The 16,347-nt window shown below is 37.3% G+C and overlaps 1 protein-coding gene across 1 annotated transcript in view; it reads right to left on the bottom strand.

Annotated features, from left to right (window-relative positions):
• The window catches only part of LOC101738855 (GTPase-activating Rap/Ran-GAP domain-like protein 3), a 211,135-nt gene that overhangs the window by 133,525 nt on the left and 61,263 nt on the right, over positions 1-16,347 (bottom strand). The window contains exon 3 of the mRNA XM_021349488.3: positions 14,752-14,857. Within this exon, the coding sequence (XP_021205163.1) occupies positions 14,752-14,857 (106 nt within the window). The remainder of the gene's footprint in view (positions 1-14,751; positions 14,858-16,347) is intronic.

A 16,347-nucleotide genomic window follows, 5' to 3' on the forward strand; every position in this document is an offset into this window, starting at 1 on the left:
TTGTTATCTTTCCAAACAAAGGCTAGGAGCCTCAAAAGTAATTATCTAAAAAATAATACTTATACATACACACAGTTAAAAAATTTTATTTTTTTATTGCTTAGATGTTTGGACGAGCTCACAGCCCACCTGGTGTTAAATGGTTACTGGAGCCCATAGACATCTACAACATAAATGCGCCACCCACCTTGAGATATAAGTTCTAAGGTCTCAAGTATAGTTACAACGGCTGCCCTACCCTTCAAACCGAAACGCATTACTGCTTCACGGCAGAAATAGGCGGGGCGGTGGTACCTACCCGTGCGGACTCACAAGAGGTCCTACCACCAGTAATTACGCAAATTATCATTTTGCGGGTTTGATTTTTATTACACGGTGTTATTCCTTCACCGTGGATGTCAATCGTGAACATTTGTTATTATTTGAAAATTAGCATTTCGAAGATATTATTATTCTTGTAGATGCCCCAACCGATTAAGTAGTTACCGTAGTATTTGGACGCCGCTAAATGTTACTCGGAACTTAGTTTGAAATATGAGATCGTTAAATAGCAAATAAAATGTAAGAACAAAACAATTGAACACCTTTTTACTCCCGGTTTTTTTTGTACAGTGACTATTAATGAATTTTAATAATCACAATTCAAATTTTAAACAGTCGACTTTCCAATTTGTCTAAGAAAATATGTCAATAACATAAATTAAATCTAAATCTTGAATTGTCAATGAGTAATGGCTTAAATTGCTCGGCAAATATTTTTAATGAGAAAATATCTAAAGTGAATCATCATTGATACTGTCCCAACGAATACAAATAAAAATACAAATACAACTTATTTTATGTGAACGCTCTCATCGAAAATAAACATAAAATATTAAGCCGAAATAGAACATTGAATCCTTCTCAAACTATTTCCAAGACTGGTGCTCGCAACATTTAACTTGGTTGTTACGGTATTATCTTAACGACTATGACAGTTATTAAAGTGGACATTTAATAATTTTGTAGAATTTTGTGGTAATTCAAAAAGCTTTGAAATAAATAGAAGATTTATTAGCGTAGAATCTGAGTTTTATAACTAGTCAGGTCATAAGTATTGTCACACAGTAAAAACTTTTCTTTTAGAATGCTGGCCACAAAAAAATTTATTGAATTCGAATTTCGAATTGTTCATGAAAATAAAAATGTATACTTTTAGAATTTTACTTATTTTTAAATATGGAGTGGACGCTTAAAGAAGACCGTGTTGCAGTTATTGCGTTGCATCGTTGCGGTTACGCTCCAATTCAAATTTTTAACATACTGAAAAATTTTAATATAACCATAAGATTCGTTTATCGTACCATCAAACGATACAATGAGGACTCTAGTGTAGATGACAGGTCAAGAAGTGGTCGCCCTCGGTCTGTTAGGACTCCAGCAGTGATAAAAGCTGTGAAGGCGCGAATTCAAAGAAATCCCAAACGTAAGCAGAAACTGTTGGCCCTTCAGATGGGGTTAAGCAGGACTACGGTGAAAAGGGTGTTAAATGAAGACTTAGGGCTTCGGGCATATCGAAGAAAAACAGGACATCGTTTGAATGCTCGTCTAATGGACCTGAGACTGAAGAGATGCCGCGCTTTGTTGAAGCGGTACGCGGGAAAAAAATATCGGGAAATTCTTTTTTCGGATGAAAAAATTTTTACCGTAGAAGAGAGCTACAACAAACAAAATGATAAGGTGTACGCACACAGTAGTGAAGAAGCGAGCAACCGTATTCCGCGTGTCCAACGACGTCATTTTCCATCCTCGCTCATGGTATGGTTAGGAGTTTCTTATTGGGGCTTAACAGAGGTACATTTTTGTGAGAAAGGTGTAAAAACGAATGCAGTTGTGTATCAAAATACAGTCCTGACGAACCTTGTGGAACCTGTTTCTCATACCATGTTCAATAACAGGCACTGGGTATTCCAACAAGATTCGGCGCCAGCTCATAGAGCGAAGAGCACACAAGACTGGCTGGCGGCGCGTGAAATCGACTTCATCCGGCACGAAGACTGGCCCTCCTCCAGTCCAGATTTGAATCCGTTAGATTACAAGATATAGCAACACTTGGAGGATAAGGCGTGCTCAAAGCCTCATCCCAATTTGGAGTCACTCAAGACATCCTTGATTAAGGCAGCCGCCGATATTGACATGGACCTCGTTCGTGCTGCGATAGACGACTGGCCGCGCAGATTGAGGCCTGTATTCAAAATCACGGAGGTTATTTTGAATAAACTTTAGTGTCATAAGAATCTATGTTTTGTTAAGTTCATTTTGGTATATGAATGGTTACATAATGAATAAACTTGTTTCAATTATTTTACATTAAACATGTGACAGAATTTATGACCTGACTAGGTATAATCGTTGAACATTAATTTGAACGATTTTGACCCTGGGCTTCTTTGTTGTTGGATATGTAAATGAGTAAAAAGATGTCATCATATACGGTTTCATTCATTGGTTCGTAAGTCAAATCAAATCAAATCAAAAAAAAATTATTCAACATAAATGAAAGTACATACTTGTTGAACGTCAAAAGAACTACCGCCAATTCACAAGAACTAGCCTCCGTCCTGAGAAGAATTGGCAAGAAACTCAGCGGGCATGTCTTTTTTTTTTAGATTATTTTTAAATATTCATTTTTACAATAAGTATTATAACATAACAATTATTACAATATTGAAATGCCCGGAGCGAGCAACTCATTCCCACTTTGTGCAATCTTCTAGATAATCATTGACTTTATAGTAAGCTTTATTGCACAGATGTTCTTTAATAGTTTTCTTAAACCTATGTATATATAGGTTCTCAGCATCTTGTGGGATTTTGTTGTACAGGCGCACAGACAAACACCCGAATGAATTTCGTATCTTATGTAAACTACTTCTCGGCACAACAAGCTTGTGTTTGTTTACTTTTTTTACGTTTTTTACTTGTTACTAGTATAAAATGTAACTAACGGGTTTTTTTTCTATAAAATATGTACATATTTACCGTAAAATACTCTTAAACGTTTATTTATAGTCATACGGTAACTGTAAATATTTAACATTCAGATGTTAAAAAATCACAATTATATTGATTTTAGTAACAGCTTTGAAACTTTTCTTTACGGATTACGGCATGTTGGATGTTTTAGTTTTAATATTCCGGTAGCGCTACGCTTCAAAATCTACACAAAGAATTTGTTGGAAAGTCTATATGTATATGTACATACAACAACTTTACGGATAACTGACTAGTAAACTATGCGGAAAATCGTTTTGTACTTATTCAGACGGGGAAACAGTAATCTGTTTTACAATGAAATTGTATGTTATGGCTTTCCTATTTTCTGTCTGAAGGTAGAGATACTTGGTCGCCTAAAATTTTGTACACTAACCTATTGTTAATACAAAAATTTAAATAGAGGTTGACAGTTTATCATTTATTACTATATAAAAAAAAACTATTACAGCTGTGATGTTAGATTACATTATTTAAAATTCTAAACAGTACAAGAAAACATTAAATTCCACGTGGACAAAATTTCCGAAGCTATCTAATGTTTAATAACTTTAAAACTCAACTGAACAAATTTAAATTACAGATTTGGATAGAAACACTATTTAAGATAGTAGGGGATATTGTGAGCTCGCACAAATTTCATTTTCTTACATTATGTTCTAACATGTTCTAACATTTTGAAGGACAAAAGAGCGTAGGGCGGCTGAATTGCCGTAGTAATTTCACTGGTTTCTTAAAGAAGGCCATAAACTTGTCTGTCTTTCAATGTATGATTTTGGCCAGACTTTAAGTAACATGTTGATTGTTGCTTTATAGTAACAGCTCAAATTCTTTTATTTTCGTTTTAATGTATCAATGTACCTTTTTTTTATTGCTTAGATGAGTGGACGAGCTCACAGCCCACCTGGTGGTTACTGGAGCCCAGCCCTGGTAGACATCTACAACGTAAATGCGCCACCCACCTTGAGATATAAGTTCTAAGGTCTCAATTATAGTTACAACGGCTGCCCCACCCTTCAAACCGAAACGCATTACTGCTTCACGGCAGAAATAGGCAGGGTAGTGGTACCTACCCGTGCGGACTCACAAGAGGTCCTACCACCAGTAATTACGCAAATTATAATTTTGCGGGTTTCATTTTTATTACACGATGTTATTCCTTCACCGTGGAAGTCAATCGTGAACATTTGTTAAGTACGTATTTCATTAGAAAAATTGGTACCCGCCTGCGGGATTCGAACACCGGTGCATCGCTCAACACGAATGCACCGGACGTCTTATCCGTTAGGCCACGACGACTTAACCTACTCGGTTAGTGACAATGGTTTTTTGAAACATATCGTATAACCATACATATATGTACGATCACATTAATTGATATAAATAAATAAAAACACAATAAAACATTTTCAACGAGAAAGGATATTATTATGTATGTCACCTAAACAAAAGGCTACAAGCAATAAACAGAGAAAAACAAAATTAACCAAACGATGTATTCCTTTTTTTACTTTTTTCCCCTTTTATAGCACAATTTAAAATCGTTTTGTTAAGTTTTTCGGAAAACCGCTTTTATAACGGATTACTATTGTGTTGCTTAAATTCTTTAATAAAACTCCGTCCGATTCGGGGTAATGCTCCCTTACAAGCTAATCCTTCTGAGTCAAAAACCCATTAGTATTCTGAAGGTAGATACTGGTAAATTCCCTTTAATCTAAATCTTTATGAGCGAACAATAATTAAAAATTTATAGCCAACCGACGTATATTTACGATTCAATCATTTTGGTGTGAAGAGGCAGGTATATTATGTTTAATTTATGAAAAGACGTGCAAACATTCAGGTATTAGCCAATTCGGCACTCCATATTGAGTAGCATAGTGCTATAATAGTTATAAATGTTTTTTTTATACTTTTTAATGGCCTTGTAGGCCAACGAGCATGCGGCCTACTTGATGGTGGGTGCTTACCGTCGCCCATGGACTTCAGCAATGCCAAGGGCAGAGCGAAGCCGCTGCCTACCATTAAGTACTCCCCGCAAGTCTCGTTTGAAGAAGGACATGTCATAGCGCTACTATAATAGTTATAAATGTAATACGCAATTAATTTATATCAGGTTAGTATTAAAGTCGCCACAAATTGAAAACGAGTAGGATTAACTGGCAAAGCGGGCAATTTCTGGCCGGGATAATAGAAAACGACCAGAGCTGTTTATAGGTAAATAGAAAATTCAAGTTAGTTTCGTTACTTAAAACAAAAACTCAGGAAAAGCGGTACTCGCCTTAATCTCTTCCTGTGGATTTCGACTTAGTGATTCAGCGGAAAATTGACATCACCATTCTCTGTGCATTTTAACAACATACTGGAATCGCTAACTGGCATTTAGTGATATATACAACGACATCAACAACGCAAATGCGCCACCCAACTTGAGATATAAGTTCTAAGGTCTCAGTATAGTTACAGTATAGTTTTAGATAGAATACGTAATTCATCGAATTTAATTTAATAAAAATGCAATCTACGCTGAGTAGATTAATCTACTTCAATACGTGACCAGCATTAACACCTCTTTTGCTAATTTACGGCTTCATTAATAAACGTAAAATGATCTACGAATAATAACACGAAGTTAAATCTTTCGTATTGATAGACAGCCATATATTCCTTATTCGACCCTTAGAAAGAGACAAAACATGATCTAAGCACCGACAATTATGATATTTAGTGCCTACTATAGTTCCAGATTGTTCTATATTACATTATGATTTCGTGTAGAACAAAGCATAATAATATATTCCAATGTCATTGTTAAAATACGTTTTTTTTAATTTTTTTAATACACATGTCGCTGAGAGGATATATAGAAACAGATCCGTTGTCATAACGACATAGAAAACTAATTTCCGTATTGCTCGTGGAGCGGAACACATTGAGCTCTGCATGTATTGATATGAACCAAGCCACAAATATCTTTCCCGTCACCCCGATGGAAGTTAAAGACTTGATCAAAGACCTACGTCCTCGCAAGGCTCCCGGTTCCGACGGTATATCTAACCGCGTTATTAAACTTCTACCCGTCCAACTCATCGTGATGTTGGCATCTATTTTCAATGCCGCTATGGCGAACTGTATCTTTCCCGCGGTGTGGAAAGAAGCGGAAGTTATCGGCATACATAAACCCGGTAAACCAAAAAATCATCCGACGAGCTACCGCCCGATTAGCCTCCTCATGTCTCTAGGCAAACTGTATGAGCGTCTGCTCTACAAACGCCTCAGAGACTTCGTCTCATCCAAGGGCATTCTCATCGATGAACAATTCGGATTCCGTACAAATCACTCATGCGTTCAACAGGTGCACCGCCTCACGGAGCACATTCTTGTGGGGCTTAATCGACCAAAACCGTTATACACGGGAGCTCTCTTCTTCGACGTCGCAAAAGCGTTCGACAAAGTCTGGCACAATGGTTTGATTTTCAAACTATTCAACATGGGCGTGCCGGATAGTCTCGTGCTCATCATACGGGACTTCTTGTCGAACCGCTCTTTTCGATATCGAGTCGAGGGAACCCGCTCCTCCCCACGACCTCTCACAGCTGGAGTCCCCCAAGGCTCTGTCCTCTCACCCCTCCTATTTAGCTTATTCGTCAACGATATTCCCCGGTCGCCGCCGACCCATTTAGCTTTATTCGCCGACGACACGACTGTTTACTATTCTAGTAGAAATAAGTCCCTAATCGCGAAGAAGCTTCAGAGCGCAGCCCTAGCCCTAGGACAGTGGTTCCGAAAATGGCGCATAGACATCAACCCAGCGAAAAGTACTGCGGTGCTATTTCAGAGGGGAAGCTCCACACGGATTTCCTCCCGGATTAGGAGGAGGAATCTCACACCCCCGATTACTCTCTTTAGACAACCCATACCCTGGGCTAGGAAGGTCAAGTACCTGGGCGTTACCCTGGATGCATCGATGACATTCCGCCCGCATATAAAATCAGTCCGTGACCGTGCCGCGTTTATTCTCGGTAGACTCTACCCCATGATCTGTAAGCGGAGTAAAATGTCCCTTCGGAACAAGGTGACACTTTACAAAACTTGCATAAGGCCCGTCATGACTTACGCGAGTGTGGTGTTCGCTCACGCGGTCCGCACACACATAGACACCCTCCAATCCCTACAATCCCGCTTTTGCAGGTTAGCTGTCGGGGCTCCGTGGTTCGTGAGGAACGTTGACCTACACGACGACCTGGGCCTCGAATCAATTCGGAAATACATGAAGTCAGCGTCGGAACGATACTTCGATAAGGCTATGCGTCATGATAATCGCCTTATCGTTGCCGCCACTGACTACTCTCCGAATCCTGATCATGCAGGAGCCAGTCACCGTCGACGCCCTAGACACGTCCTTACGGATCCATCAGATCCAATAACCTTTGCATTAGATGCCTTCAGCTCTAATACTAGGGGCAGGCTTAGGGACCCCGGTAACCGTACTCGTCGAACTCGACAAAGAGGTCGACGTGCAACCTAACCCATGCATCAGCCCGCTGAGTTTCTCGCCGGATCTTCTCAGCGGGTCACGATTCCGATCCGGTAGTAGATTCATTCGCGAAACAATTGCTCTTGAGTTGTTAGGTCTCCTTCGGAGGCGCTCGGGCAGTTGTTAGCAAATCCCGCCCCTCTTGGCTGAGCCTTTGCTCGCCCACCTGTCCTGGTGAAACTGGAAAGGCCTTCGGGCCACCAGTAAACTTTCATCAAAAAAAAAATAAAAAAAAAAAAAATTAAAAAAAAAAAAAACAAATATCTTTATTAATAATACGCATGTATATATGATGATGGCTTTGTCTTTAGATGAATGATCTGCAAAACGTATTCAAGCCGTTCATTGTCGATGAAGGTTTAAGGCACCAAGCATGCCTTGAGTTTGCAAGTCCTTATATGCTTATAATAAAAAGAACTAAAACAACTCGATATTTCGAATTCGATATGCTCTTCATTTCACGGAACGACATTTCATTATAAGGTTTCCGAGTGAATGTGTCCCAACACTTTTCATTTCCATTTAAAAAGAATCGAGTCATAAATATTAAAGGGACGCGATTTATAACAGCTCATTTTTTTGTCACGTCTGTTTCAGTGCTCGTTAGATAAATGAAATGGTTCTCTGCCACCTTATGAATGGCAATTTTAGAGTATTCAACTGATCTTTATTTGTTATCTTGAAAGATGAACTCGTGATCTAGTACCATCTTGAAACGAAAAGTAGGAATTGAGCTATAGAGAAAGTAACAGACACAAAAAATTCACACAAATCTCCAAAAATATATACGAGTTTTGTGAGCCGTAAAGATTATTAAATTGAACATTTACTTATGGTATACAATATCACCAGTTAAAATCTATTAACTTTCTGATTAAGGAATCAATACAATAGTAACCAGATCAAATAAAAAGAGGTTCGTAAGAAAACTCTAGTGTGGAAAGACTACTATGGACTAATAACGATGAACAATCTAGACTTTAACTTAATATCTTACGCTGCGTGGTGGCATTTATTCTGTGATGTTTTAACCCATAGACACAGCCCACTGAGTTTCTTGCCGGATCTTCTTAGTGGGCCACGTTTCCGATCCGGTGGTAGATTCTGCGAAGCACTGCTCTTGCTAGGACTTCGCAGAGAGCCAGTGTTAGCAACACCCCGAGAGCTCACCTACACGCTAGGGTAACGCTGAAACAGCCTCTCAAGGCTATCAGCATAGGTAGGAAAAAATCTATGATGTTTATGAATATCGACAACCGAATGGTGGGCCGAAAGAACGTCCATCGTTTCAGAGAAAAAAACTTAAAAAAGGAGGCCCGTTCAATATTCATACAGTCGCTATCTTTTTGTACAACAAAGATACATAAGACTTAGAGATAAATAAGATGACATCAAAGTTAAAGTCGTTTTAAATAGGGATAATAATAACGTACAAGGCTAAAACTCTTGATTAACAAGAAGAAACAAAAAAACAGCTAAGTACACGTTTATTTGATTAATTGAAACCCTTGATGTCAATAATGTCAATTAGATGATCTTAGAGGCAAACAATATCCATATTGATATTAATATTAGTAATTATCAAACCAACTGATATAAATTTGAAATGGTTGTTTATACTACAATCGGAAATTTTCTTTGAAACATCTACCACTGCTTAGAGGAAAACCTGCGATCATCTATCATGAATGGCGTTAATAATTCTTAACGGTATTGAATGATCTATTTTTCTGCTAGCTTAAATATTTGTAGCGTGCAACATTCGATCACGTCGGGCTCACCACTGTGGTTTGTTATTTTATCTTCCTATTCGCGGGATATTTTCACTCCGAATATATAAAAGTCAAACAGACTATTTCAATAATATCTATAATGTGTACAATATTAAAATATAAACTAAAAAAAGAGTAAACAACGCAGGCACTAGGAGATACAAATTAAAACACAAACCACACATTAATAAATAAATATAAAAAATCGAAATTCATTGAAAAAAGTATTCAAATACCGCTTACGTTACGTGTTACACTCAAACTCTGATCTATGTTTATAAATCGTTTATTACGCCCTTATCGTTTCTTCGTGGAGGGACGGACTCTTTTGAATCATGACGTTTTAATACAAGGAGTGTAGAGCTATTGAATCAAATACGTTCGTAACCCTATTTCAGAAACGCGACACAAAGACCCGTTAAGTTAAAGAAAAAGGTATACAATATATACCGTAAGGCATTGTAATAAGATTCAAAAGGCTTTCTCTGCATAGGTTTTGTTCTTTTTGTTCCCTCTGAAACTAAGTTTAGAGGCGTTCCGAACTTCTACCCGATGGTATTCGCTGCCGACGTGCATTGTAGTCAGTTCTGTTTTACAAGCTGAGTTGATATACAATTCGTTTCTTTTCAATTATGGAATCTATATCTATATATATAAAAATGAATTGCTGTTCGTTAGTCTCGCTAAAGCTCGAGAACGGCTGGACCGATTTGGCTAATTTTGGTCTTGAATTATTTGTGGAAGTCCAGAGAAGGTTTAAAAGGTAGATAAATATGAAAATGCACGGAATTAAATAAAAATAACAATTTTGTTTTTCCTTTGATGTGTCCCCCGTCCGTCGGATTCCTTTTGTTTGTTTTAAGTTTATGTTATACAATAGTTTAGGTCTTTTATTTATCGATTGAGGCACTACAAAGTCTGCTGGGTCAGCTAGTTATCAATATAAAGATTTGTGACCCACCTATGTAGGTGGACCACGAATCCAAAGCATTCATAATTGTCTGCCTTATATGGACAATTATATTAGTTTAATAAAATTAAGGCGTAAAATCTACATTTTCAGTTTTTCTACAGTATTCCCGCAATTTAAAGAGTGGTACTCCTGGTAATGCCTATTACGCGTATAGTTTTAAATGTATATTATAGAAGAGCGGATAAATTTAATTTTACTTTCAATTTAACTGTGTCACGAAGCTACTTATATCTCAAGGTGTGTGGCGCATTTATGTTGTAGATGTCTATGGGCTCCAGTAACCATTTAACACCAGGTGGGCTGTGAGCTCGTCCACACATCTGAGCAATAAAAAAACTTATATTGAAATAAATTAAGTTTTTAACTTAAAGCTTATATCTGACGTTACAAGCATTTAAAATTACATACTACCAGTACATGTTGTATATTGGCGTTATAAAAGATAAATAAAAAAAATTTACCCACAAGTAAGAAGTAACTCAAACTGTAAATAAATTTCTGAAGTAGTGGGACTTTAGGTACAATGTCTTGTTAGTCCATACTGATTAGGTACCATGACCGGTCTTTTTCGACCACGGGGCGGTAAATGCGTTCTGGTTCGAAGGGTGGAACAGCTGTTATCCCATACAAATGAGACTTAGACGTCATATTTCAAGGTGGATGGCCGTTATCAAAAGTCGTCGTGGCCTAAAGGATGAGACGTCCAGTGCATTCGTATCTAGCGATGCACCGGTGTCGGAATCCCGCCGGCGGGTACCAATTTTTCTAAAGAAATACTTCCACGGTTAAGTAATAATTTCGTGTAATAAAAATCAAACCCGCAAAATTATAATTTGCGTAATTACTGATCGTAGGACCTCTTGTGAGTCCGCACGGACTTTCTATGTGTGACGGAGACAGACATATACTCGTACTATATAAAACATACCACGATACCAAATATTAAATAACTTCGACAAAAATAAGAAATTCGTTCACGAATCGAACGCTAACCTATGCTACAATAGTTATTGTCTCTAACTAGTAATTATTAGACAGCAAATTTGTAACACCCAGTGATCTTCATTTATGCAAGTGAAAAAACACTTTGAAAACTTACTCAAACATATTTAAATTAATTTAACTACTGGTGGTAGGACCTCTTGTGAGTACGCTGGGGTAGGTACCACCACCCCGCCTCGTTCTGCCGTGAAGCAGTAATGCGTTTCGGTTTGAAGGGTGGGGCAGCCGTTGTAACTATACTGAGACCTTAGAACTCATATCTGAAGGTGGCTGGCGGCATTTACGTTGTAGATGTCCATGGGCTCCAGTAACCATTTAACACCGGCTATGAGCTCATCCACTCATCTAAGCAATAAAAAAAAAGTATGTTTTTGAAACTAAATTAATAACAATTCTGTCCCAAATAACCAATATATATTTTTAACATCGGCTACTTGACAACACCACTGTAATTTTGTGTTTTGTGTATCGTTATGAAAACAGTTTCCTTTTCAAAGAGAAGCCAATTTTCATCATTTCTCTTGCCCAGCCATCTGTAGAAGCAGTATACATGAATGCACTGAAAAATGTACTGCGCCAGTTTTAAAACAAATCAGTAAACATTTTCCAGTGAACGAATTTGAATAACACAAACATAATTTTCAGTGGGGGAGTACTTTTTAATACTGTACTTTGTATAATTAAAAAAAATAACACAAACGCTCACTTCCTCATTTAGATTCAAATGAGAACTTCCCCTGGAATAAAATACGAATATATATATTATATAGCTATTTTATGTTAAGTAATTAAGGCGTTTTTTTTTTATTGCTTAAACGGGTGGACGAGCTCACAGCCCACCTGGTTAAGTGGTTACTGGAGCCCATAGACATCTACGACGTAAATGCGCCACCCACCTTGAGATATAAGTTCTAAGGTCTCAAGTATAATTACAACGGCTGCCCCACCCTTCAAACCGAAACGCATTACTGATTCACGACAGAAATAAGCAGGGCGGTGGTACCTACCCGTGCGGACTCACAAGAGGTCCTACCACCAGTAAGGAATAAATTAATATATATAGCTATTTTATGTTAAGTAATTAAGTCGATTAATGAATAATATGATCTCCCTCTCAACAAATCCTAAGCGACTCGAAACACGAAATACTACATGTATTACAATGTAATGAATGATGCAGAACCGAGGCCACTAAACCCCGGTACTAAAATCCTGCTATTCTCAGAATGATCATAAACGACGTTATTATGGTGTCACGTCCGAAATTATTATTTTAATGGCACAATGCAAACATCACAGCTCAGTCTTAGCAATATTCTGAGAGACAAAGTAAGATTACTATTGTGCTAGTTGAATGATGGGCGCTATTCAACGGAAATGTCAACAAACTCACCGAATCGAAAACATTCAATACGAAATGTGTTGATTAAATGCCTATCTGCTTTATATTATAGAAGATTAATACGTTTTATTATCGTTCTTTTTTATGACGGGAAGAAATCTCCCACGAACTACAGGGCAGCCTCATAGGTGTCAACTTTTTTTTCTTATAGTTTAGATGGGTGAACGAGCTTACACCTGGCTTTAAGTGGTTACTGGAGCTCATACACATCTACAACGTAAATGCGCCACCCACCTTGAGATATAAGTTCTAAGGACTCAGCATAGTTACAACGGCTGCCCCACCCTTCAAACCGAAACACATTACTGCTTCACGGCAGAAATAAGGCGGTGGTACCTACCACCAGCGATATATCCGAAGGCAATTGTAGTAGCGTTAAAAACAATTGACTTAAAATCTTTCGAAATCGTCGTAGCCTAAAGGGTCCCGCCGTCTCAATAGTTCCGACTGGGCTTCCACCCGGTCCGGGGTAGGGCGCCGGCTGTAAGCGGCAGGAGTTTTTAGTGAGGTTCGACTCCCACATACCCCACCTGCCGAACGATGCGATTGTGCTAGTGTCCATATTTTTCAGACAGGTACCAAATCTAGTAAAATACGTACTTAATAAATGTTCACGAATGACTTCAACGGTGAATGAATAGCATCGTGTAATAAAAGTATATATGTATGTGAATATATATAAGATGATATGATTATATATAAGATATAAGTGTAAATTTTAAATGATTATCATGATTCTTGAGTATTGTGAATTATTGATTGATTGAATATTGTGTACGTTGTATAATATTGTGTATACAGTGTATGTGTTTGTATATTTATGTAATATTATTATCAATTTTTTTATTTCCGCAATAAGTAACGCACCTATTACACAACTCTCTACACCACCCTTGGTTGTCTGAAAAAGAATACCTCAGGCATTAAGTCCGCCATTGTACCCTTGTGCATGAACTTGAATAAATAAATAAAAATCAAACCCGCAAAACTATTATTTGCGTAATTACTAGTGATGAGGCCTTTTGTGAGTCCGCACGGGTTTGCATCACAATCTCACCTATTTCTGTCGTGAAGCGTGAATGCGTTTCGATTTGAAGGGTGGGACAGACGTTGTACAGTACAGTAAAATAATTCCCAAGATGCTAATTGTACCATATCTAAATCAACGATTTCTATTAGTGACGTTCTATCAATTAAACCATTTATATGAATATACGTGTATAGGTGATTCAATCGTGTTCGTTAATCTTAGTAAAGTAAGTACACTGCACATGATATATTTTACAAGTTCATAAATTGGCTTCATCTAGCAACCCCAAGTAGGTTACTCTCAGATTGCAATTTTTCTCGCAGCATAAACCCTTGAATATTCATAAAAAGGAAAAAAAGCATTGATAACAAAATCTTCGCTGAAAAAGCGTTTCGAGGCTAAACAACCGTGAACACGTACCTACATATATATTCTCTCACTTTTTATCTTTTTTGGAGCTCGGCTATCTAAACAAGCACCGCGCCCGGATATGTACGGTTATGGCTCGTCTGGATGTACGAATTTTCCGCTTTTACCGACCGTACGTACGAGCTTTGTTTTAAATATATAAACTACTTTTAAACCGTTTTATGTTTTGTATCAGCTTAATACAGGTTGCTCTTCAGAGTAAAAACGCGCTTTTGTAAACGAAAAAGAGCTTGCTTTTTTTAAATTTGAATTTATTGGTCAATTTATATAAGTCTAAATTGGGTCTTATAATTTATCGTACTGTCAGATTAAGCTAATGGTTAGCAAATATGTTATCAAAGCTACCGAATATCTATTTTTTTTAATTGAATTTAAAACATTCTTGTGTGAAAATTTATATCAATTATATCATTATGTCTAACGTTGTGTCTTTCGTACTAAATGTGTTAAATATTATTTCAGATAATAAATAGATTTTATTATAGATAATACAGAATTTTAATAACTTACATGGCACATAGTAATATCGTATATAAGAATTTTTAGCAAATGTAGAGATGTTCAAATACTCACTGGTGGTCCACAGTGAGTGCTCGTCGTGGGGGCGCCACGAGTGCAACAGGCCACGCGGCCTGAACTAGCGATTCTCTGACGAACTGCTCCCACGATGGCGAGGGACCTGAAAAGATATCAGTTGAATTTCGGAATTTAAGTGCTTGTAAAAAATGCTTTAGTTGGGCTGACGAACCTCCTCTTCTCGCTAATTCTGCATCTGATTAGTACATAACCTTTTTCTCTGATATGTACCACCAGCTTAGACTCTAAGCAGTGCGTACCGCTTGAACGTTCAGTGTATTGGGATCGAAGAAACATTTGCCGTTAAATGCTTCTCGGAGGCCATAGACAACAAAAATACTTGAAACATGAAGTCTAAGTTAATATTATAATATTATAATAACTTACTAGCGGTCCGCTCCGGCTCCGCTCGGGTCTTTAACAAAAACTTGTAAATACTAATGTGTTCTACAAAGTCGTAGTACATTATTTTATTCTATCATCAATAGTTTTCGCAGAGCACACGATATTTTAGGTATTTTTTTTTACACCTTGGGTTACATTATTGGAGTTTTAGTAAAGATCCCTAATTTGTTTCAAAAAATATTATAGCCTGTGTCACTCGGGAATAGTGTAGCTTCCAAACAGTGAAAGAATTTTTCAAATCGGTTCAGTAGTTTCAGAGCCTATTCAACAAAACAAACAAACAAATCTTTCGTCTTTATAATATTAGTATAGATAGTATATTAATATATTATTAACAAAAATAATACTATTTTAAACGAATTTCGCAGCCCTAAAATAGTACGCTTGAAAGCTACGTGATAGAAACAGGCAGGATGGTGGCTACTATATGTGGGTTCGCGGTTAAAATATGAGTATGTAGCAGCAACCACAATCTTTTTTAAAGATTCGTGTTTTCGAATATGAATTTTACCACTTTTTATTAAACTCGATATCGTCTCGTTAAATATATCCTTACACGGATTTATCTGTTAAGCGCTTACAGGAAAAACGTTTTATGTTTAACAACGAACAAATCACCGAATACTATAAGATTACATTTGATTATTCGGAATCTTATTAACAGTCGCGGTAAAAGGCCTAACTCAATATTAAGGACTTTGGCAAAATTGTGTGTCGTAAAATTTTATAACTCTAGAGAATCCGCAATACCTCAGTCAATGACCCTGGTCCTTCAGGTAATATTTACATAAGGACGGGATGCCATTTTGTTTGATACCAAATATTACGGGTAGGTTTTGGTATGAGGTAGCAATCATAAATAATCCTAATCGTAATGAAGTATGGTTTACATAATATGTATAATGAGGTCCGCATCGATAGAAAGAAAGAAGATTATTTTCGATGACATTAAATTTAGCAGATGGATGTGCTCATTGACCGTATTTCTGCATATGGATTTGGATTTTACGATTTTTTTGTTATCATGTTTTGTTTTACTGTTACGCGCTGGGGTTCGGGATAAATAAATGTTCTACCAAAGTACAGCTTAAAACTGTATTTATCACTTAGAACACACACAGAACACTTTAAAACTCTCAATCCGCTTCTTCCGCTTCGCTTCAGGTGATCCATTCGCTGTATCACTTC

The sequence above is a fragment of the Bombyx mori genome, chromosome 15, assembly GCF_030269925.1.
Source record: "Bombyx mori chromosome 15, ASM3026992v2".
Lineage (NCBI taxonomy): Eukaryota > Metazoa > Arthropoda > Insecta > Lepidoptera > Bombycidae > Bombyx > Bombyx mori.